We start from the raw sequence: 24,886 nt of genomic DNA, 5'->3' as shown, positions 1-24,886 counted from the left end.
ATATATACACACAGTCACGGTTTTTCACCCACCACCCTGCCACCACATACCCCACCCCAAGGCTTTAACTTACACTCTTATTTAATTACTTCAGGCCAAAAGTATTGCAAAAGTATTGGTATTGAAATGCAATTCAACACCAAGTAAAATCTATAAAATCAAGTTTGCAAGACTTCACATTTCCTCATCAAAGTAACGAATCAGAACAGTCTAGATATTGTTCATATTTCCATTTGTTGCCTCATCCGCATTTAATGAAAACATGGTAATTTTGAGTTTTACAGATAACTCAGTTTTCCAATGAGCAGCAATACTGTGTGCTCATGCAGGAGGTCTGCGCATCTGATAACGACAATCTGGAGAGGGCGCTTTTGTCTTCAGCAACAGATTGTATAAGGTTGACAAGAGGTTGCGATATGGTGAGGGACAGGTCGTGTTTAAGCTATGAAAGAACATCGCATTAGCCTACTTAAGCATAAAAGCGGTCAGCCATAGATAAGCGTACACAAATCATGACGCTAATATCACGAGGTTCTGGTAGGCCTACTGGTTATGGTTTTGTGCTATAATAGCAAAGTTTTAAGTTGACTATTTTAATTGCATGGTTATTTTTGTCAACATCGCTCACAACCTACTGTCATTAAAAGTGAGGCCTAAGCAAAATAGGCTACAAGGCTGTCTCAAGCGTCATAAAGGCGACTGACCCCTTACTCAACATAAAATAATAATGTCTTGAACTGTTAACACGCCGAGTCAAAACCTTCCATCGCAAATTGTGAAAAACATTGTTGTACGTGTCATAACAGATGGGAGGCATAGGCTACGGTTTATATTGCGTCGCTTTACACATAATGTTAGTTGCATTGATTAAAAACTGTAACACTAATAGTACTTCGGGTGGCATAGCAGGCTATCTGTTCAAGTCATAGGTGACACCCAAAATGAATGACCTCCCCTAAGAAATTGTCTACATTGATGCATGGAAAGAACACAGCCTCCAAATTCGCACATAGAGCTCACAATAGCATATCCAAAAAAGTTAAACGGATTGGGCAACCTCATCAGCTGGCTCGATTGTGTCACTATAAATTTTTAAGCAACCGCCCCAGGCCAATGAGACAAGCGTGTAGCTACAACATAAACAAAGCGAAACTCATGGCTGACGTATCTTCTTGAGCGATCTCTGATTGAGACACAGAAAGTTCTCAAGAACACTATTAGGTCTTTAAACATTTACCATCACATACATTCATTCATCGGACCTAATATTTGTAGTTGCCTTAAAAAAAGGAAAAGAAAAGGTGATAGACCGACCCCCTATTTTTTTTTTTCTCACGGATCTGCATCGATCTCAAATATGACATTTCTAAAATCAAATTGATTTGAAATCCGTCGTACGACGGAGAACTTTAATCCTTGTGATTTACGCTACGTGAGGATATTAGACTAAATCTACTGATCATTTGAAAAATTAAGACCTCCATGAAAAAATTCCAGACTTTGAGGTGAAATTCAATACTTTTTAAGGCCTTAATTTAGGAAAATGAAATGTAATACTTTTAAGACTCCGCGGGTACCCTGTATGCAAATGGCTTGAAGTAGGCCTATAACCGTAATTTGATTGGCTGGTGCCTTCCGTTGCTCTCCGTCAGTGCAGCAAAAGTTGAACTTTTCGACGGGGGCGACAGGAGCAACGAGATGCAACGGATCCACAATTCAGTTGGGCGTCGGATGATGTAAGCCCATGTAAAGTGGACGAGCTGCGTCTCCAGCACTGCAACGCACGCAACTGTGTGTGAACACTAACTCACTATTCTCATCCATTCACAAACACACACCTTTTCCTTCTTAGACTTCTTGGTCTTGTCCACCGGCACTGCCTTGGCCGTCTCTAGTTCCGGAGCAGCTGGCAGCTGGGAGGCTGGAGGCGGGGCTTGAGCTGGAGGAGCTGGGGGAGCAGCGGCCTCAGGGAGCACAGCTGCAGCAGACACTCCCCAGTAGGCCCCTCCAGCCAGCACAGGAGCTGCAGAGTACAAACAGCCCATGAGAACAGTGCAATACTGCAGCAGCACAAACAGCCCATGAGAACAGTTCAATACTGCAGCAGCACAAACAGCCCATGAGAACAGTGCAATACTGCAGCAGCACAAACAGCCCATGAGAACAGTGCAATACTGCAGCTTGTGTGCCACAACTAGAAATATTCAAATTGTAGAACTACTTGTCCGTTTCTCTGAATCTTGTTAATTATCTAAATAATAAAATGAAGGTGTATTAACTTCAAACGTACATTTCAGATTTAAGATTACTTAGTTATGATAACGGTGATATTGGGAAGGACACGGTAAGAGCCATTTGTCTAGCTGGAGCTTTGCATTTTACCATACATTTTCAACCAATAATCTGTACTTTTATTTGCTTAAAGCGGAGTCAACCATGGCTATATGGGTAAGCACTGCAGAAATGTTGTGTAGCTATAGACTACAACCTTAATCTGGCAATATAGCCTGTCAGGACCTATTGTACACTCATTAACACTTAATGACAACCCTCACCTGCTATGGTAGATGACTGGGTATAAAGGACAGCACTGCTCCCAATGGTGACTGTTTTGTTTGTCTGCCCACTGCCAGGGGCTTTGCGTTTCTGAGCTTTGACCGTGATTCCCAATGAGGCTGCTGCTTCTGCAGCCTGCAACACACAAACACAATCATTTTGTTGAGTCTTATCAAAATTTCCTAAAGTATGGTACAAATATGAAAACTCTGATCAGTAGGTATGCTTCCCATGACCTTGGTGTTGTTCACACCATGTTCAACCAGTTGACCTACAGGAAGACAGGCACACCTTTATAAATGGTCCCAGTCTACCCCTAGTAGCGTTGCAATAACATCATACCTCTGCGTTATGTCAAGCTAATCAACTTGACATAGATACGAAATTTACTGCATCACCTGGATTGTCAATCCCAGGGTCATTGCTTGACAAATCAGACAGAGTCCAGGAAAATGGTTGCCGCAGCACACGTTTCACTAATGTGATAATAAACCTGCATAAACCTCATCTTGAGCTAAGATTATTAGAGCACAGACAGACCTTGCTGTCTTCTGTTCCCGGGGCTGGTGGCTCTCCTTCTTCATCCTCCATCTCCACTTCTTCGATCTCTCCATCATCACTGAGGGGGGGAGGGGGAGGAGGGGGAGGCGACTCTGGGGGTGGCGGGGGAGGCGGCGGAGCCTCAGAGGGAGGAGGGGGGTCCTCTGGAGGCAGAGGTGGCTGTGGAGGCTGGGGGGCTGCGAGGTTGGAGCCATTGGCCAGTAGGATGTCGGTGCTAAGGCAATAGATGAGGGGAATGTTAATTATAAACTTTCAAAAGCATTTCTCACATAAAATAACGGATTCATATATGACTGCAACATGTGTTAACACATCAGTGGAGCGTGCCCCCAAACTGGTCTGCACCTGTCAGTGCACTGGTGGAGTTGGTCAGTGCTGCTCCATCTTGCTGGGTGCTGGAATTGGCGGTTTTGTTCCCCTCTTCCTCTTCCTCCACCATGGGGAAGTCCCACTGGGAGGCATTGGTCCGGTCATTCACATAGAAGTATCGCCTTTGTTCTCTAGAGGTGGAGAGACAGAGACACAGGTGCATCTCAAAAGCTGCACTCCCAACCAACCACTTGCACCAGAGCAGGAGAATAAGGGGGTGTCTGTATTACCCCACTGAACTGTGGTTGAAGTGTAGGATGTGCTGAGAGGGTATGTTCCAGCCCAACATAGGAGCCAGGAGGATCGGGGTAAGGATGCTGGGGATACCAATTGGCAACCCACCCTCTAATGTTTTTCTTTTTTTAAATTAACCAAAAAATAATAATAATAATGAAGAAAAAAAAAAAACATTTCCCTGGAGGGCCTGAAAAGCTGATTGACATAACATGTTCAAAGTTTGTTGACATCACACAGTCAGTTTGAAATCATACTCACACAGACAAGCACACAGTCCCCCAAGATGCCGAGAGAAAGCATCTTCAAAACGCGCAGAGGGGGGGGCAACAGGAGATTTTTTTTCTTTACAATGGCATCATGTAAAAGCAGTATGAAACAATGTAAGAGAATTTGTCTGACCTGTTGGATTCCACGTCAAGGCAGTCTTCGGTTGTGACACGCCCCTCTTCCAGGAAGTCACTCAGTGTAACCCAATCTCCTGCATTTGTGGGGGGGCAGTAGTCCTGCAAAGTGCAAAGCTTTCGCACGCGCAACCACCTCTGCTACGAGCTACCACAAAAATTCTGTCCTCTGACACACGAAAGGACAGTCTAGGGGGTTCCTCTCTGTTCTGCTTGGCCAAGAAGGCTAGCCATTTTTGATGCTCCCTTACGTCAGCTAGAGCACACCACCACCACCACCACCACCTCAAGTGTCTCTGAAAAATCCACCGTTCGTTGACACTCCCCTTTTAGGTATGTGAGCACATCGTGGTCAGGGTTTACTTTCTGCCCGCTATCAAGGGCAATCATATCAGAGGTCACAGTTGTACGGGAGGGGCGGAGGGTTCGGGGGAGGGGTGAAAGATGTGAAAGGTAAGGAACGCGTACCTGTCCCAGTGGCAGGACCAGCCTTTAGGGGCGGCGTTAAGTTCATAATGTTTTATATGCTCGGCAGCTTCCTGCAGCCTGCGCCGGAGGTAGGATCCATTCAACGCACCCTCTCGCCAGTCTGCTATGCGCGTCTGTAGAGGGGACAGGGAGGGGGAGGAGGAGGAGGAGGATGAAGCAATGGTTTTAACATAACAAACAGAAGAGTAGGGAGGGGAAAAAGAAGGAGGGGTGGAGAAGTGGGAATGTCAAAACTGCAATATCTGAAATAATTTAACAATGTCTGTTCAACAGGGATGCTCCGATCAGTTCTGGGGCCGATCACTGAAATCAGCATCTGCCGATAACGATTACCTATCACCGCATGGGCATAGAAAGAGAGTGCAGAGCTCTACATTAACTTTGTTTTTCCAGGAGCACTTGTGCCAAAGTTAGCAAATTTAGGCATACAGTCCTGCACTTAACAACTTACACATAATGTAACATTACACTGCAGCCACCAGGTGCAATGGATTAAGAATGACTGACAACATTTACAGGAAACAAAATTTAAGCATAGTAATGCCTACTTTATTTTTGGTCAGTTTTATTTTTCCATATTTTGTTTTAATATCATGAATTCTCATATATTCATTTAGTCTGTCTATCAAGTATCCTGCAAAATGTAATATATTTGTGAATCCATCTGTCCCTACTACTACTACTACTACTACTACTACTACTACATTTTCCCTTCCACAAAACCCAGCATAGCCTAATCAAAGATATTTATTTTAAATGACCCCATAACAGGTTCTTTAATTTAAGCAATGTATCTGTTTATAAATAATATTCTTGATAATGTAGGCCTGATATGCGTTTATTCCAGCAAGGTAACAAGAGCAGAATCAAACATAGAAAGCTAAAGGATTTGGGTTTAGCAACAATGACATCAACTGTAAACTAGCAAACTAATCAACTAATAATCATGTCCGTTCTTTGCCTTAGGCCTAGCCCATTCCAAAATCTTTATTAATCTCATTAGCTCTGCACACACAATGGCACAATAAGTCATTTTTATGATTTGTTTTCACAGACACTAACTTACATTGACATTGGCAAAATATTTTTTCATTATTGTACTTTTGCTGAAGCTTTGGCTTTCCCCCTAAACTCTAATTATTTTAGTATAAAGATCATTTGGGCATGTATCATATTGTCACAATTTTGCTTTCAAATGTTTTCAGATATAGAACTTAGTGTTAGGATGATTATTTTTCAATGTTTACATGTTTGCAGGTGTATGAGTGTTTAATCCTGGATGCTTTGGCCCTTGTTTTGGCATACAGTACTTGACATAATTTGGCCCTTAGGCCAAACTATTTGGGGAACCCTGTCCCCAAACCCCTGGGCTTTTCATTGGAAACGGGCTATCGCGAGGTTTTTTTCTTGAGTTTGCCAATGCTGGATAGCAGTAGTCCCTGTTCGCTACAGCTATAACGTTATAGTTTGCATATTCCAGCCAATAACTAGCGATTGAGAAACTTCAAGTAAAGTAATGGAAAACTTAACATTGATGGGAGGTGCAGTTTTTATGCTACATTTGTGACGTCATTCTATGGTTCAAACCAGTAGTGTTTTTCTATGTTGCAGTGAATTTTGTAGACAAACATTTAGCCTACATGGTAATTCACACCAGTACGACTAAATTTTTTTTTCCACTCGCAGGCCATCATTTTTAGTGAATGAAATGGGCGCAGTGTAGAGAGTCCAGAATTTTGCGTCATTTGGTCGGCTTTTCCAATCGGTCTTCAGAGAGTGCTCCGATCAAACTATTTTGAGTGAATATCGGCCGATAATGATCAGCAGCAGACTGATCGGAGCATCCCTACTATTCAACCAGTGTCTTGACAACAGCTCACCTCTGTCTGTAGCAAAAGGAGTTGAAAGTTAGATATGGCCTTTTTGTTGATCCCCAAAAATTCCATTTTGCTGGTTAAAGTGTTAGCAAGCTCTCCAATCTGGAACTGAGAATAAGATACGAATCAACAACACAGTTACATAGTTACCTTCTTATTTCCACTACCGTTATTGATAAATGCTGAATTTAGAAATAAATTCTGGTTAGCAAGCAAACCAGAAGAAACCATTGTAGTGTAAAATTAAGAATTAATTTGATTAATTCTTGAATCCATCACATTACTAAAGAGATAGTAAATTAAACCAGTAATTGATACAACGTCTGAAACAAGCCCTGGGTCTAAGCCCCCAACATCGTCTTCCAGGAAGCGCTGCATGGAAGGCGTTAGGGTTAGGGTTAGGTGCCTTGAAGTCGACGGTCGCAGCGCTGCCTTGAAGTCAACGGTGGGGGCTTAAAACACCATCAAGCCTGAAACTGCTATTAGGCAATGTTTTAATGAGATCATAAAAGTAAGAAAAAAGTGTTATGTTTGACATACAGGTCACTTTAGGTCAGGCAAAATCTCACAGGCTCACCTGTAAATTGCACATTTCTGGTTACGCCCCTGCTATAGACTACCATTGCCCAACCGTTAAAGTTGTATGTTGCATATGCCCACTAAATCAACCGAACAATATGTAGAATTTTCAAGACTCAATAATGCATCAATAAAATTATGTACAGACAGGTGTCTGGTGATATGCATGAATTGTATTAGTGAGATCATATTGAGTTTGAGTGTGTTAAACTTAGAAGTCCCTATGTACTAAGGCAGGGTTCAGAAAGCATCATTAGACCGAAACATGTCATAGATTCAGTACACCCCAACAAAATATGACAAAGGCGTGCAACCACTCTTACTACAGTGCTATAAACAAACCAAGCGATAATGAGATCTACCTTGAGGTCTGCAGGCTCTTCCTCTTCTTTGGGCTGCAATCTGGAGATAACCTTCTCCTTGTCATCTTCATCGGGCTTGTCCAAAGATTTGGAATGTGCTGGACAGAAGACAGTAGATGTATCAATACCATGCGGGCAACATGGATAAATGTTGTATGCTGTTGATGTAAATGCTTACATTTTGAGACAGATGTCTATTAATATGCCAAGGACTGTTCATTGCGAAGATAGAGGTACTGAGGTAGCCTGGCTCAGACAGTTTTTTGTCAGAATCATTTGGATTTGATTATGGTGAGTGTTTCAACCTTGCCCAAAAGCCAACACGAATTTACCCCACCCCATTTGAGGATGTCAAATGCCTTAATCACTGTTTTCTGTTCGTAAGTTATTGCGCTGTCAAATATCTTGTAGAACAGAGGCTATGACAGAATCTAATCATCTCGTTTCTCCAGTGGCAGCGATTTTGTTCTCAACTAAATCAACTCAAGCGTGCTAAGGTGACGTAGATCAGTGGTTCTCAAATCAGAACGCTGCACCCTGGGTAACGGAAGGCACTCCAGGGGGTGCGTGAGATTTTAACCCTTAGAAGTTTCCATTGACGCAACATGCGTCAAAAAACACACCCTTTCTTCTCTGTTACATTGCTCCGCTGTTCATAGCAGCGAGATGAAGCCTTTATTGCGTGACAGAGCAGAAGTGGGGCTTTCCAACAAGACCACGCACTTGTCTGTACGTTAAAGTATGAAGATTAAAACAAATCATGAAATTAAATCAAAATTGCATCATATTTACAGTCTATACTTTCATGCTCACCTGGCGCACCCATTACTCTCGTTTGAATTACTCGCGAACCCGTGAACGCATAGATAGAACGCAAGCATATCAGATGAAAGAGGTGACACAAGGCTATCCATTGATACCAAGTTCATCCTTATGGGTTATAAAACAGACGAAGTGACAGCAAAATAATAACTTCATATAGCTCGATTTACCTCACGCAGAAAGGGCATTTTTAATCACTAAATAAAAAAAATGGCATTCATTTCTGTAAGGCGCACACCACATATGTCTGTAAATTGCTTAGCCCCAGAGAATCCTTCCACCATGGCAATGATATTGCCAGATTCAGGACAGTCTGCCCTACACACACATGAAATGCATGTAGAGCTATGAGCTTGCTGTGGTGAGATACATGTCAAAATATAAGAATTTGTATAATACACTTTTTATATTTTAATTCTTTAAAAATCACAACATATAAACAGTATATAATATGGGTGTGTGGCACTTACAATGACCAGAATAAATCCTTATTAATAAAGGTAGTGAAAATGCCCTAAAAACAGCTTAGAATCCATGCAAAAATACTTAAAAAACATTTATTTAATAAATATTTCAGGAAAATATAAGTTGTATGTGTCTGTGTTTATCAGTTCCAAAGTTTAATAAATTAGACACTGATGGCACAGTGCTCTGTTTTAAGTCTTTTTTCTCAACTAAAAATGCTTTGCGCTGGTTAGGGGATACTTGGCTGAAAAAATATTTCACAGGGGGTACATCACTGAAAAAAGGTTGAGAACCACTGAAGTAGATGACTGCTACACTGTTGCTCATCTGTCCATTATCATAAACAACCCATCCAAACTAGAGATGCACCGATTGCAATTTTCTGGGCCGATACCGATTTTTCATAGAGTTTGACCTGCCGATACCGATTTTAGCCGATTCCGATTTCATTTCTTCTAACCATTTTACAGCACACACACAAATAGTTATTTTCTATCTTTTCTTTGATAGAACATGTTAATATAGACATCAGTGTTTCCCCTACAGTGTATTTAACAGCGGCGCCGCTGGATTTTCAGCGCCGCTGCAACATAATATCACGAGATTCACTTAACACACTGTAAAAACACAACGGCCAACGCCATCTCAAATTGTTTTCTGAAAAGTCTTGAGTAAGTTAGTGCATCAACCGCGACTTAGCCTCTCATTATTCAGGACATATATGCGGCATGATGTGTCAGGTGATTACAAGCCCAAAGACAAGTCTGCAGCCCATTTGGCTAGCCTACGCTCTGAACATCGGTTACATTGTTTAGCTATCCGACTGATGGGGTCTTGCTCCGCCACAGTGTAGCCCTATGGCCATCGCTCACTTGTAGGTTACACAATAAATAGCCTACTTATAGGCCAGGTGACAATAAAAATGATATTAGTTATATTTCATCACGAAGCTGTTTGTATGTCGGGAATTCGCTTTGTAGCCTATGCCATATGTTAAGCTTGAGCAATTCCTCTGATCCAAAGCCTGCTTTGACACTAATGTGAAACATGCATCCTCCTCTCCTAGCCTACATCAAATAAAAAGAAACCAATTCATGATTACCTAAATGAATTTAACATGGGGAAAAAAGTTTGTTGCATTTAGCCTACTGTTGTGATGCGGTTCTTTCTGCTGATTGGATTTTACGATCCCCGTGTCGCTCTGGAGAACTCTTGTCCGGGCTGACAATTTTATCCAGAGAGCTGATTTCCCAAAGATGAGCCTCCATCAACATTCAACGACAAATTATTAAAACGTAAGTAATGCAATAGAGTAAAACCAATGTGCTACAAGGTGTATGGTCTTAACGCTAATTGTAGCCTAGACTTGTAACGTTAAGCGTGAGGGCTACATGTAATGTTTGCATGGGAAAGCTAGGCTTAACACAGTCTAGGCCTGTTTAAACTTTTCTGATAGTTAAAGGAAATATGAGCATATGTTGGCATATACACGATAGCCTAAATTCTGTCCACTTAGCTATAATAGGCTATCACAAACAGACCTTTTCTAACGCTTATGCATTAGACATAGGAGCCTACATTCTCTTATCAGAAAGACGTTCTCATAACTTCAGCGCTCTTTGATTGGGTGAGATCTAACGGTCCACTTCAATCAAGTAGCCTAGATCCTTTTTCGAAAGTTAATTGTGAGTGAGTTGTATGGTAACTGTGGGAGTGATGTAGAAGAAAAGTGAGTATTTACTTTTTTTATGCGGGTTTGTTGTTTTGGGACTGAGAAATAGACTACAAGGAGAGCATCTGGCTACGTGCATGCGTGTCAGCATTAATGCCCCCCCCACAATTCAATTAAATTACCAAAGAGCCTTAGAGATGTTCTTTGAAAAGCCCAGAAAAATTAAGTGCTCGCAGATTGGGTGTGGCCTTTGTCATTAAGACAAATTTAAATAAATTGTAAATAATCTTTTTCTGGGTTGTGCCATTTCATTTTTCTTCTATCATTTTTAACCAGTAATGTAAAAGAAAGCTGAAAAGGTCCACAAAAGAAACACGAAGGCTGCTGGAAAAATTTCTAGGGGAAACACTGTATAGACATGTAATCAACTTATCAATAATGAAATGGCTGTTAAAAAAAATGGAACTGGTGAGCAGACAGATTCTTCTTCAAGTCTAACTTTAGTTGCAGTATCAAATTATGGATTAAGTTAAGTTATGGAACACCCATTTTATTCTTCTCGCATCCAATATCCAACTAAAGATATAAGAACAAATGTATCATGACAATTTAACATGCTACCATGTAACATATTTTCATATGCATTGATGAATTTATGGGATGGCGAGTGAAAAGTGGTTGAAGCCTAGGCTATCACCAAACACAGGGGAGGAGAAGTGCTAATAGCGATTAGGTGCTCCACCATATATGAAAACAGTGCACGTCTGTTTTGCCGTGAAAAAATTAAATCCAAATTCCGGTTAAATGCATCAATTAGGCTATAGGCCTATAAACTTTCAGAGACGGCTGATTCAGTATTCAGAGCATCAGTTTTCTTCATTGTAGGCTACTATGTCAAAAGCAACTTTAACGTTTGTTTGCCTTTCTAATAGGCTATCATTTGTTCACTTTCACGACATCCACTTCTCAATCTACTAGGGTATTTTAGGGCATAGCCCTAGTCTACGTGCAGTAAATAGTTCCGAGTATTTTTTTTTTTAGTGGAGTAGAACTACTAGGGCTACTGTATGTTGCTGCTTGTTGACATCTTATTATGTAGCCTATGATCGCTAAACTTTGATTATTTTTAATGTCGCAATCGGTTATCTCCGTTCAGCAGCGCTTGTGGTTCAGCTGTGGGCACGCAATTAGCGGCATTGACGGGCGGTGATGAGCGATGTTTACGTAGCCTAATGAAGTGACAGCTTAGTAAATTCCACGCAGTAGGCCAATGGCAAAGCACAGCGTTTGCTGCATAGAAAAACAGTTCATTTGACCGGGATAAAATCGGCATGTCTCAGACTGACCGGCCGGTCGCCGGTCATGGCCGATCACGTGAAAATCGGCCGATTCCGGTCAACAGCCGATCTATCGGTGCATCTCTAATCCAAACGATCTGATTGGCTCGAACACATCCTATTTGAGCATAGAGACTTCTTGATGGAGTGACTCCAGACCAAATTTCCTGCCCTCAAACTTTGTGGGTGGGATAAATTCGGGCTGACTTCCAGGCTAAGACAGAGGCACAAACATGCCTTGAATGCAGTAGTTATAATTTCAGCGTGGTTCATGATGCTACCTATTAGTGAACCGACTGCACAAGCACAGACACACACACAACCCAATCTGCTTGAGTGCAGCTTAAAGAACCAGTGTGCTGCAGGAGTTGATATTGTATCTATTTCTAAAACGCTTTTTCTAAAAAGAATGTTTTTTTTCCTTGATTATACTGAAGACAGAAATACAGAATTTCCTTCTCCTACTGTAAGCTTATAAAAATATACATTTTGGTGTTATTCCAGATCTAATTAGACACCAAGATATCACAAAATCAGTGCATTTATTCTTACTACTGTCACTCTGTTCTTGTGTGTCCAAACCAGTCTTGTCAGAGCTTCGGCTAGTGGAGTCTGGGCTCAGGGGACGCAAGAAAGTCTTCCACTTCTTCTTGGTGGCCAAGTTGTGGGGGCCTTCTTGACTAGCTTCAGAGCAGGGGCTGGAGCCTCCAGCACTGCCATCCCCTTCTTCAAGAGCACGGAGCTCAGCCTACAGTTTTGAAAAAACAAAGGTACGTTTACAACTAATCATTTAGCAGACACTCTAGTCAGAACGTACATAGAATATCATACAGTATCTATGTACATTATTTTTCAAGACCCTGCTCTATCAGCTACAAAAACATGTCCTTTCCATTGTACAGTTTATCAATTTTACATTTTGGACTCCAAATATATGTCTAACCTTTTTCCTCTCTAGAGCCAGCTCCAATTCTATTGTGTCTTCCTCTGCCTCCGAGTTCACTGGTGACTGACTCCTGCTTGGCTGGTTGCTACAGGAGATGCTGTCCAAGTCTCTTGGTGCTGGTGACCCAGAGGGGTGGGTACCATCGTCATCCCCATCGGTGTTGTCCATCTTCCCTTCCACAGCAATCACTCTCTTCCTCCATCTCTCTTCCGCCTCTTTTACCTCATCTGGAATTAATGGTGCAAGGAGAGAGGCTGCAACACCTCTCCTCTCCTCCTCCTCACTGGTCAGGGCCACAACACTCTCCATCACTTCCTAAAAGGAAATTAAACAAACAAAAAAAAAAACCCTGATGGTTCGAGTACTTTAGTGTACTATAGTGTTGGCTACCGTATATATATATATATATATATATATATATATATATAATTAATTTACCCATCACCTACACTTCATAAAAACAAAATACATGGGGGAAATCCTATGCAAGGTGGCACTAGAAAAGGGCCTTAAAGAAAATATATTTGGGGCATATGCTAGGGGGGTCCGGGGGCATGCCCCCCCAGAAGAAAATTTTGAAAAATAACCCTTTAAATGATGACATCTGATGACTTTTACGGGAAGTATTGATACATTGAGATACATATATTTCAAACATTATAGCATATTACAATACAGCCTATAAGGCCTAAAGAAAACTAATTTATAATAGAGCCATGATCATCATGATCATTTTGCCAACAGTGACGCAGAACCATGGATTCTTTCCATTTAAAACATGTTTTGTTTATAACTTAAACCAACATTGAGTACATTATTTACTATAGGCCTACTTGATGATATAGCCTGCCCCCTAACAGTCCTCTGGGCCTACGTACAAAATAGTGAATCATGTGATAGGCCTACTGATATTGATGCTGATTGAAGAGATTGCAACTTGAAGGTTGTTGATATTTCAGTTCCAAAGAGAATCAAATTACATTGATTCCTCTCCTCCCAAAGTAACACTGTAGGTCCTACACCTCTCCTCCTAAAATAAATAAATGGTAGGCTCTGTTTTAACTGCACCAGGATTGTGTAGGCTAACCAGCTACAACACTAGTTTTAAAAGCACACACACTAAATGGAGAGGTAAGATTAAAATGCGGACTGCGCCTTTAAATTGGCGACTTTTTATCTAAGTAAGTTTATTAAGTATGCCAAAGCTTTGATCTCTTAGCACAGTCACCATAACGTTACGTTCTCATGGTTAGATGGCATCCTGAAATATGTTTAAAACTATGAAAACCTGTAAGGTTAGGGTAGTCCGTCACAGCTAACTGCAAGCACAGCTTACACGCGCAGAAATTAAAGCATCACGAGATTCATTATCGGAAAATCCTGACAGCGAACCCTATGCAAAGCCAAAACGAGAAAAAAAAACTTCATACATGATGTCTTTAAATCAATTTGTTGACCTTTGTTTCATTGCTTCTGCTGAGAAACTAGTTTGCCACACACACTGAACTTATCAAGCATTCTTCAGAACGCAGCTGATCAACGCATCCCATCTACTTTCACTTTCAATGAAATCCACTAGTAAACGGAATACACTAGTTGCGGCGTGATATTCGGAAAGATGTGAAGCACAAAACCCGTCGTCATTGTCAGCGGCCTGTTATAACAATGGCCTGTGTTATAGAGAAATATAGCCTACCTCTGACCGACAGACCCCCTTAAAATAAAAACTCATCGGGTCTTTACGAAGTGTGTGGGTCTCATTTTCAAGTCCAAAAAAACGGAATTCCGTTTAAAAACGGAAGAATTACACCCCTGGCTGATATCATTTGAGTTTTTAAACATAGAACTTCAGTTTGTGCATCAGCACTTTATGAACATCAACACATTGTAATATTAATAACCAAGAGAATTTGTCACTCTAATCCCTATAATCATGATAGATTTTCGTACCATTTTATTGTTAACACACTACAAAACCGAGCTTAACCACTCAGCAATACTACAACTTACCTTCTTTTTTGCCTCCTTCTTCACGATTGGGTCGCTGGCAGAAACGGCCGCATGTTGTTCAGAGTAATATGCTGCAGTTTGCGATACACCATTCCCATTGACTGCGGAGCTGTGGAGCCACAAGGGGAACTCATCTTAACACAACATACTTTGCAAAGCACTATCCACAATACGTTATGTAGTCTAATCAAGTTGAAGGTGCAGTCAGTGATTTTAACTCAACACCTTTACCTTCTATCCGCCTTGTGGACTCACCTGTCTGTGTAATGCTGTAGGTCCTGTACCTGGTGGGCTAGGTCATGAGGTAGTTCCCATGCTACCTCATTAGTCTGGGTGTTCCAATAGTAGTAACACCCAGTATTCTCATCCCATACCTCCTGCCAATCACCCATCTCAACACCAACTGCAAAAACCAAACATTTTTACATTGACATTAATTGACAGATGTTATCCAAAGCACCTTAGACAAAATGCACTCCAACAAGCTGTACAGCTGCAGCTCCATGTGTGCTCCCTGGGTATTGAAATCATGTTTTAAGTGTGGACAGCACTTTTCTGTAGAGCTACAGGAGCAAACTAGAATGGCACTCCGTAAGGAGCATATCTGTGCCAACTGCACCTCAGATCTACTGGCCAGATTTTCATGAAGGATAGTGGAAACTTTGCTTTCTGTAATTCTACTGCCACAGTTTAAACTCATGACGCAAGATGGGTATTGATCTTTATCCATTTAATTATGCATTTACAGAGACCTATTACAGTCTCACTGGAGCAACTTGTGGTTAAAGGAGAATTCCGGTGTGATATTGACCTAAAGTGTATTGAAACATGATACCGAGTGTGAACGTATGTCTCATAGCCCATCTCGGCTCGTCCCCTGCACTCCAAAATCTGCAGCTAGTTGGCGATGCTACCAACAGCTTTTCAATAGTGGTGCTTCGGCATCGGGCTAGCCATGCAAATAAAATCACTGTTTTACACCCATATACGAGGCTCAATGTATCTCCACACTTCATTGGTAGACTTCCGAGGGCCCTGACATTTAAAACGAGACATTGAGTGACCAGACAGTGTGGAGATACATTGAGCCTCGTAAATGGGTGTAAAACTGATTTATTTGCATGGCTAGCCCGATGCCGAAGCACCACTGTTGAAAAAGCTGTTGGTAGCATCGGCTAACTAGCGCCAGATTTTGGAGTGCAGGGGACAAGCCGAGATGGGCTATGAGACATACGTTCACACTCGGTATCAAGTTTCAATACACTTTAGGTCAATATCACACCGGAATTCTCCTTTAAGTAACAGGAATCAAACCCATGACTTTTTGGCTTCCGCTTTGTTATAGCAAAGCCAAACTATGTACACATTTACCCCCACATTCTTCTTTCCCCACATTGTTAGCCATCTTGCATCATGCAAAGAAATGCAAAGTCAATCATGTCAATCCTTTCCTGAAACTGTCCGTTTAGATCCTTGCATAATTATGCTGAAGTACATTTTTGAGTATAAAATCCATTGAAGTTTTGGTTTAATCTTTCATCATGGCCGGAATAGTCTTCAAACAAGTTGAAGTGGAATGGCCTGCCTACAGTACTGCCTCCTGCACTCACCACCAGCCAGTGAATACTGCGTGTTGTACTGGAACGCTTGAGCTTCTCCGTTCTGCTCATGTGTCTGCTGCTCTGGTTTGGGTTCAGGGCGTGGTGGAGTAGGGGCTGGAGCAGTGCTCTCAGCAGGAGCCTCATCTGGTGGAGCTGGCTGCGTAGTTATGGCATCAATTTCCTGCACATGACATGACATTTGCATTTACATTTATCCAAAGCAACTCCCTGGGTATCAAACACTGATCAGATCATGATTAGTTTGATGTTGAGATCCCAATTATTCAACTCAATTCAACTGAAAAACACATTAAAAAATATACATGCAAAAGAAATAATGCACACAACAGTTACTGGTGGGAAAAGGGGTGCGACAAAAGCAGGGTATTATTGCAAAACAAAATGCACCAAAATCATTGTTATATTTCCATCATGTTGTATTTTTAACCATGTTGTATTCTTACTCTCAATGAAAGTAATAATTGACGAGTAATCAATTCATTTGATCAACTACACAATTTCGAATTTGACATACAAACAAATGCTGACCCTCAGGCTGGGGAAAAAAAACATAAAATTCCCATCTATATAATGCAGAAAACGAATTGGAACATCAAGCAAATTACTAATTCAATCCAATCCATTAAACCAGGAATGCCAGACTCATAATTCAGTGGGCCGGTTTTGTTGGAATAAGAACTAGTGAGGGCCGTCACTGTCAGTCATTCTCATGGTCGTCATCAATTTTTTGCATGGGTAACATATTGTTGATCGATAATATACTCCTTTACTATACCCACATACGAGCAAACAAGGCATAAAGGTTTATCATGTACTGCGGTCTTTCTTGAATACCTTCCACATTAGATAGAGAGTTTATGGCTACACCAACATAATGTATTTGTTGGTGCAGCTAAATGTTTCCTTTTTCGGCATCTTCTTTCCTGAGGATGTATTTTTGTGCTAGGTTTATTTTATTTATCATATCATAGTGACAAATCTTATCACACATAGTCGATAACAACTGAACTGGATGTAAATATCAAAACCATATGTGTTTTCCCCCCCATATGGACAGTACTCTGTAACTTCAAACAACAGGGCCCTATGTTGAACACAACAGGAGTTCCGCTTGAAGTTCAGTTGAGGTTGAATCACTATCAGACCTATGGCAGACAACAATTAGGAGCTACTAGGAAATTACTTTTTGCAGGTTAGGATGTGCAACAAATGACATGGTGTAATCATACTTACAGCCATAAAATTAGCTAAGGTGCTGTCGATGTCTGCTGACTGGTTGAGTTTAGTCTTTGGAGCAGATGGCTGGATATCCACTTCATCCTCTTCATCACTATCTTCATATGCCCCAAGAAGGGATAAACCCTCTGAAGAAAATAGAAGTAATCTCAGATAAACATACTTTTCATAATTTACATCAACCATTTTGTTCGGCTATGAAACAGCCTACATTTTATTTTATTTTATTATTATTATTATTTTCAGGAAAGGATAACAAAAGTGTATTATTGCATGATTGTGCCCTAACGTTAGCAAGCACCAAAAGTAAGATTAGATTATCGTAGGAAATAACCAGGAGACATCAGGCTTTGGGGTGAGAGAAATCACTTCGAGGAGAATGAAGGGGTTGATGTGGCGATACTCACGTGTGGTTTTCACTGCTGGTGTATTCATCTCTTTAATAGTTTCTCTCAAGATTTCCTGTCCATCACCTTCTTGTTCGTCTGAAAAACACATTGTTCTTATTTAACAACATCGACTTCTTTTTTATAGGCTCTTCGTCAAACGATGCCAGAGGCTGTCGCGACACCGTAGAATACTGTCAACGTTAGATAACAATTAACTGCTACATGTCTAAATATAATGGTTATTTTGATGCATTTCCTGATAGATAAAATAACAAGTGAGGCCAAATGTTACAATGTTACAGCTAGTTGGCTTTGTGAGACATTCACAGCTTCATCCCGGCGCCTTGCTTCGCAAAACCATGCATAGGTAACGTTAACGTTGACTTATCAGCTTGTTAACTACTCAATGGATTTCAGAGAAATGCCGAAATAGCTTCTACAGATCTATATTAATGTAAAAATGATTGAAAATCACATTGATTTGAAAAAATGCGTAACGCCGTTTACCAAATTAACAGGTTTTTGCATAACATTACAAAACACTAACGTAAATGTTACGTTACACTAAAATGGTCATGACTAGCTTGTCGGTTTAGTAAACGTTAGCCAAACTGCATAACTCTGCGCCCATTAATGTAATTTTAAGAAAACATCTGTACATTATGGACAGACTAGAAGAAAACGTTACTTGTATAATACATATATATAAATATAAGTGGTATTGGGCACAATCTAGAGCAGCAAAGATTGGAACTTACATAGTGTTAGCTAAGCTAGGCTTTGACAAGAGGCCCAAATAGCCACCACAGCATTCTTTTCAATATATCATCGCGTGCTGATTCAGGTTAGCCAACTTCAAGCGTAACCGGTGGTCTACACCGCAGCTTTTGTTAAACGATAGATTACGAACGATTCACTAATGTTAGAACTAGTTGTGAGTGGTCCGCATGCTAGCTAGCAACGATCTGCATTGACGAACTCGGCTATCTGAACTTCCTACATCGCGGCCTAGCATGAACACAGCTAAGTTGTCACTTGCTAACATTAGCTGCTAGCTTCTAAACAATAGCATGGAGCGGCAACACTCGTTGCAAGCTGCTGTTGAATATCTTAGGCCTGGTCTTGTATTTGAGACCAAATACCACATATAAGCTAACGCAGCATAATTCACAACAAAACAATAATCTTTACTGAAGTAACTTAACATTAGCTACCATCTGATCCTGATCCCAACACGTCTTCTCGTCCACTCGACGTGCCTGCGCGATGTCCAGGCGGAGAGAGCTGTAGAATTGTTCTTCGCCCAGTTCCTGAGCGATTTTTCTTCCCCATAGTTGAACCTCTAAAGCAAGCCGTCAGATGTCGATGGTTTCGGTCTGAAATTGACAACATCTGTGATGTTCGTCATTGACCACTAGAGGGAGTTCCAATTGTGTAACTGCGCAGGTAATAAATAGGCCTAGAAACTATTTATTCCCAAATTTCCCAAACTACTATCATGTGTGTCACCCTTGCCCGTCGTTTTGTGCCAATGTAGCCTAGCCTACCTGTTATTATGTTAGAATGGTAATGGCCCTTATGGCGAATTATATATTGTGCAACCCCAAAAGTTGGGACGTTGTGTAAAATGCAAATAAAAACAGAATGTCATAATATACAAGTCTTGTAAACCCATTATTTGGCAGCAAAAAGAACATAGACAACATATCAAATGTTGAAAATGAAAATGTGGACTATTTCATGGAAAGTTCATTTTGAATTTGATGCCAGCAACATGTTTCCAAAAAAGTTGGGACAGGAGCATGTTTACCACTGTGCTGCACCTCTTCATTTAACACAATTCTATAAATGTTTAGGAACTGAGGAGACCATTTGCTACAGTTTTGATAATGAAATGTTGTCCCATTACTCCCCGATATAGGATTTCAGTTGCTCAACAGTATGGAGTATTCTTAGTCATGCTTTCCATTCCATTATGCACCTAATTTGACAAATCTGGACTGCAGACAGGCCATCTTAGCATCTGGACTCTTCCTCTATGGAGAAATACTATGTGCAGAATTCATTTTGTCATTGTTTTCCTGAAATATTCAAGGTCGTCCCTGGAAAAGACATTGCCTGGATGGCAGTATATGTTGCTCAAAACCTGTATACATCATTCAGAATTGATTGTGCTTTGCCAAATGTGCAAGATGCCCATGCTGTAGGCATTAATGCTTCTCCACACCGTCATAGATGTTGGGTTTTGAACTGAGCACTAAAACAAGTTGGATAGGTTGGATACTTGGATAGGCCCTCTCCTTTTTAGCCCAGATGAGTCCATGATTTCCAAAAAGAATGGCAAACTTTGATTGGTCTAACCACAGGACCTTTTTCCACGTTACCTCAGTCCATTTTAAACAAGCTCAGGCCCAGATAAGAAGGTGGTATTTTCTGTATCCTGTCTCAATACTATTTTAGCTGTTACAATTTTGGCTGCAGTTTTTGAATTGAGTATCAAACTGGGCACGTAGACAATGGTTATCAGAGGTTTTCCTGAGCCCATACAATGACAGGTCTGGAAACAGGTGTTGATGCAGTGCCATCTGAGGGTCCAAAAGACCACGGCCATCCAATTTGTTTTTCAGCTATTTCCCCTGTTTGCAAAGATTTCTCTGGACTCTCTGAATATTTTAATAATATTATGTCCTGTAGATGATGAACTCCCTAAATACGTCACAATTTCATGTTAAGAAGCATTAAAACGACATTGTTTCATCATTTGTGCACATAGGTTTACACAGAGTGATGAATACCCCTACATCTTTACTTCTAAGCGACCCTACCTCTCTGGGATGCTCTTTTTCATACCCAATCGTGTTGCCAGTTACCCTAATTAGTTGTGAAACATTCTTCCTTTTGTTTTCTTTATCTTTTTTTAAACATGTTGCTGGTATCAAATTCAAAATTAACATATATTTTCCATGAAGTAGTCAAATTTGTCATTTTCAACATTTGATATGTTGTCTGTGTCCTTTTTGCAACTAAATATGAGTTTAAGAGATTTGCAGATTATTACATTCTGTTTTTATTCACATTTTACACAACGTCCCAACTTTTTCTGTTTTGGGGTTGTATATTATATTGTATTGGGGCAGCGGTGGCCTACTGGCTTTGGGCTTGGAACCGAAGGGTTGCCGGTTCGATCCCTGGCCCACTAGGAAAAATGTGGGTGGGGGAAGTGGTTGAGAACTGCTCTCCCATGCCTACATCCACGGCTGAAGTGCCCTTGAGCAAGGCACCTAACCCCTCACTGCTCCCCGAGAGCGCCACTGTAGCAGGCAGCTCACTGCTCTGGGTTAGTGTGTGCTTCACAGCTGTGTGTTCACTGTGTGTGTTTCACTAATTTACGGATTGGGATAAATGCAGAGACCAAATTTCCCTCACGGGATCAAAAGAGTATATATACACTTATACTTATATATAAACACATAATAGGCCTAGGCCTAAAATACTCTTACTCTCTTTCGCCTATAGCACGATCATCGCCTGTTTTCAAGACATCCGTATAATGTTAGCTTAGTATTATTTATGATGACTATGAATTACTAACAGAATAGGACAAAAAAGACTCTATACTATACTACTATACTATACAACTGAACTGATTGTTGGCTCCAGCCAACACACTTTCACCCTCTCCAACGACCTATACCTTGCTGCAAGAGCATTTGTTTCTTCCACAGCATACATGTTTCTCCCAGTACCTTTTTTTTCATCTACGGAATATTGCAAGATTACGTCGCCCAGCCATCTCTCAGCATGGTGCAAAAGTGCTGGTCAATGTTAGGCCTGACTATTCCATCCTGTCTGGCATCCTTAATAAACTAGCCTACTTCACAGGCTCTAATTAAAAACTCTGCAGAAAGGATCATCATGCCCTCCAAATCAACCAGCATCTTACACCTCTGCTCATCCAGTTTCACTGGCTTCCATGTTGCCTATAGTTTTAAATTAAATTTAAAATCCTGCTTCTCACATTTAAGGCCCTACAGTACATAGACCTCATCATGCTCCCACAACCTCCTGAAGAACAGCACTGCCTGCCTGCTCATAAGGATCCTCTTCAGTATGATCCGCACAAATACCAGCCATGAACCTCAACACCATGGATGGAAAATCTTTTTGTCCCACCAGATACGGCATTGTGAACCTCTTCAGAACCCCTCCAGACTTGAAAAGGAATATAAAAACCTAAGAAATCTACAAATCTAGCATGTTCATCATGGTTACTTACAGTATTACTTCTTTAATTAGAATCACTTGTATTTCTGCTGTATTTATTATATAATAATAACAACAACAACAACCATCATTATTATTATAATTGTTGTTATTGTTATTCATATATATATTATACATTTACAGAGATAAGGAAGTCAGGGGCTCATCAACAAAGAAAAAACACAAAAATGAGAAGATCATAAAAATGCATAATTCAAAGCTCACCCCCAAATCTGTCTACCCAGGCTGTCACACTTGTACTATGGGTCTGGAAAAGATTCATTGACCTATGACTTCCAACAGGGGCTTAACTAGCAGTGAAAGTAAACTTAAATTGGTACATTAAACTCTACGTTAAACAAATAATTTCAAAAGTGTAGCAATCTTGTAAATGAAGGTTTGAAATGCAGTTGCTTACTCTATCCCCAAAAAATACACGTCCATGCCGAATTAGCGATTGTATTTGCGTGCCCATGTTTTAGGGACATTGGAAATGGGCTTCAATGGCCTCTTGACCAGGCGGACCAGCAGAGCAAATCCCAAATTTGTCGAAAGGTCGTATGGGTATTCCCAGGCTAAAATCTGTCAAGAATTATACAGGAATCAAGATTACAAATACACCGTAATGTAGGTTAAGTCATCCATTAATGCTGCACACAGGTCTGTTGAGGAAGAATGTTCTGAAAACAATTTATTTAAATCAAAGATGTTTGTGTCACTTTTGCATCCTTGAATATATTTACCTAGACAATATTGCATATGGTTTCGTAAAATAATTTAATCAAATGCAATAAATGTATCATGCAAAAATGTATCATGATTTGTGTCCAAATCAGTTGCATGAAGGGTTACTTTACTATTTGTAAATTAGATTTGATTTTTGGGCATACCAACAAAAATAATACAATTAACATTCTGATTACTGATTTGCTTGACTACTACAAAAGTTCATTGAGGTCAGGGGCTACCACTGTCTCTGATTTTGTGTCATTTTCTGGAATATGCTCCTTTGCCTCCCCAAAAGGCTCTGACAGCACTTTTCCCATATCCTCATCATCCTCATCATCATCGCAGTCTGCCCAGCGGCCAACTCGTCTTACACCCTCTCCAACCACTGGTACATTCACACAGGGGTTATGGTCATATATAATTAGCTTCAGCGCTTGCAAATGGGACAGGCAGGGAAAGTGACGAATGCGATTGCGGTCCACATCAATCACTTCCAGGAAGTGCATCTCTAGTAGCACTGTTGGAAACTCACTCAGCAAGTTGCCTGCCAGCCAAATACTGCGCAGCTCTTCCAGCCCGCTTAACTCAGTGGGCAAGGTACGGATTTGGTTGTAGCCCAGATGGAGTGTCTTGAGGTTTGGGAGCTGACAAATCACGTCGGGAAAAATAGTGAGGCAGTTACTCTCCAACCACAGGGTCTTCAGCTCTTTCAGTTTTGTCATTTCCTGAGGAAGATCAGCCAAACGGTTGTTACCAAGGTAAAGAATATTAAGCTCTGGCAAGCTACATATAGCAACAGGAAACTCTTCAAAGCAGTTGAAGTCCAGGGCCAGCAGTTGTAGCTTGCACAATCTTTTCAAATCTGGCGGAAGGCTGCTCAGATGGTTGTCACTTAGGTACAGCTTAACCAGCTCATTAAAAACACAGATTCTGTTTGGAAAGTGTCTTAACTGGCGGCAACTCAGATCCAGTGTACAATCCAAGGGCATCTCCTTAATGTCACCCACCAAGAATTGCTGACAGCGCTCTGTGGGTATGAAGGCCACAATACCACGCAGGACATTACCCATTCTACCCACTAAAATGCATTGTTTTAAAAGTCAAGTTTCAAGAAAAAGATCGAAAATGTCTCATTTAGATGCTGTTCTCATGTCTACATAGTTCTGACTTGTATAAGCTCAAAATGAATTCCTTTCCATTGTCACTACTTACTAATGTGGATGATTCCATATAAGTTTATTCCAGAGTTAATTCTTCAGAAAAGTTCCAGATGTTGGCATTTACATCAACATTCTCCTCTGTTCTCTGCTCTTGTAAAAGGTTCAGTGGGGAAAAATGTATCCTTCTTCATGAGACCTGCTAAGACCACTGTTTCCTTGGTTCCTATGCCTAAAATATGCAAATGATGATCGAACAGTAAACTCCTTCCTAACAGCAAACTCCTTCCCACTGCCACAGGGTCCTGCCAGCAACCAGACTCACACTTAACCCTTTGGTAGGATTGTCCCAGAGCCAACTAGCGATCCCAAATCAATCCCATCAAATAATGCACCTCTTTTCCAAAAGGATGTCAACAATCTGAATTATGTGTCCTATAAGCACACATTTTCTCATTCCATGTTGACATTACACTAATAAAGTTTGACTCCCAAACTCTTTGCTGCTGCATTTGACAGTGCGAGAGTTTGGTTTTGCACTGCACCTCTGTGGGTAGAGGACTGTTGCTACCCTCCTGCTGTAAGTGTTTGGTGATGGCATTGAAAGGGCTTAAGAGCAGTCAAAAGTCACATGGCCTCACGCTGAACAATGGTGACATATTTTGTCTTGAATTAGCCGACACCTCTTCAAATCATTAAAGTTATAAAATGTTTAACAGCAAAATCAAAGGAACAAACAAAACAACTTCAGTGAATGTGTCTCTGTGGTATCAGCAAAACAGCTATACTCAAACATCTCAGTGACTG

The 24,886-nt window shown here is 40.8% G+C and overlaps 2 protein-coding genes across 2 annotated transcripts; both read right to left on the bottom strand.

Annotated features, from left to right (window-relative positions):
* Positions 1-1,838: 1,838 nt before the first annotated feature.
* fnbp4 (formin binding protein 4) lies at positions 1,839-19,324 on the bottom strand. The gene is made up of 15 exons (XM_048257163.1): positions 19,145-19,324; positions 17,949-18,026; positions 17,539-17,669; positions 16,294-16,465; positions 14,939-15,086; positions 14,684-14,792; positions 12,671-12,988; positions 12,280-12,475; positions 7,432-7,529; positions 6,494-6,598; positions 4,593-4,726; positions 3,463-3,617; positions 3,097-3,331; positions 2,556-2,691; positions 1,839-2,023 (listed from the first exon to the last, which is right to left on the bottom strand). Exons 1-14 carry the CDS (start codon positions 19,320-19,322, stop codon positions 2,559-2,561), a joined length of 2,190 nt encoding a protein of 729 aa, XP_048113120.1. The 5' UTR covers positions 19,323-19,324; the 3' UTR covers positions 1,839-2,023; positions 2,556-2,558.
* A 2,960-nt stretch (positions 19,325-22,284) lies between these two features.
* lrrc10 (leucine rich repeat containing 10) lies at positions 22,285-24,640 on the bottom strand. Its single transcript, XM_048257632.1, has one exon. It carries the CDS (start codon positions 23,990-23,992, stop codon positions 23,132-23,134), a length of 861 nt encoding a protein of 286 aa, XP_048113589.1. The 5' UTR covers positions 23,993-24,640; the 3' UTR covers positions 22,285-23,131.
* Between the last annotated feature and the right edge of the window lie 246 nt (positions 24,641-24,886).

The sequence above is a fragment of the Alosa alosa genome, chromosome 11 (assembly GCF_017589495.1).
Source record: "Alosa alosa isolate M-15738 ecotype Scorff River chromosome 11, AALO_Geno_1.1, whole genome shotgun sequence".
Taxonomy (NCBI): Eukaryota; Metazoa; Chordata; class Actinopteri; order Clupeiformes; family Clupeidae; genus Alosa; species Alosa alosa.
This window is presented reverse-complemented; position numbering and strand designations above follow the sequence as displayed.

Bases quoted from the DNA above. Each gene is read 5' to 3' on its own strand.
- fnbp4 (XM_048257163.1), bottom strand. From the start codon at position 19,322: ATGTTGTCAATTTCAGACCGAAACCATCGACATCTGACGGCTTGCTTT. The intron at 15,087-16,293 runs GTGAGTGCAGGA...TGGTTTTTGCAG, and splicing joins GCAGTATTCACTGGCTGGTG to TTGGTGTTGAGATGGGTGAT. The intron at 3,332-3,462 runs GTGCAGACCAGT...CTATTGCCTTAG, and splicing joins CTCCACCAGTGCACTGACAG to CACCGACATCCTACTGGCCA.
- lrrc10 (XM_048257632.1), bottom strand. From the start codon at position 23,992: ATGGGTAATGTCCTGCGTGGTATTGTGGCCTTCATACCCACAGAGCGC.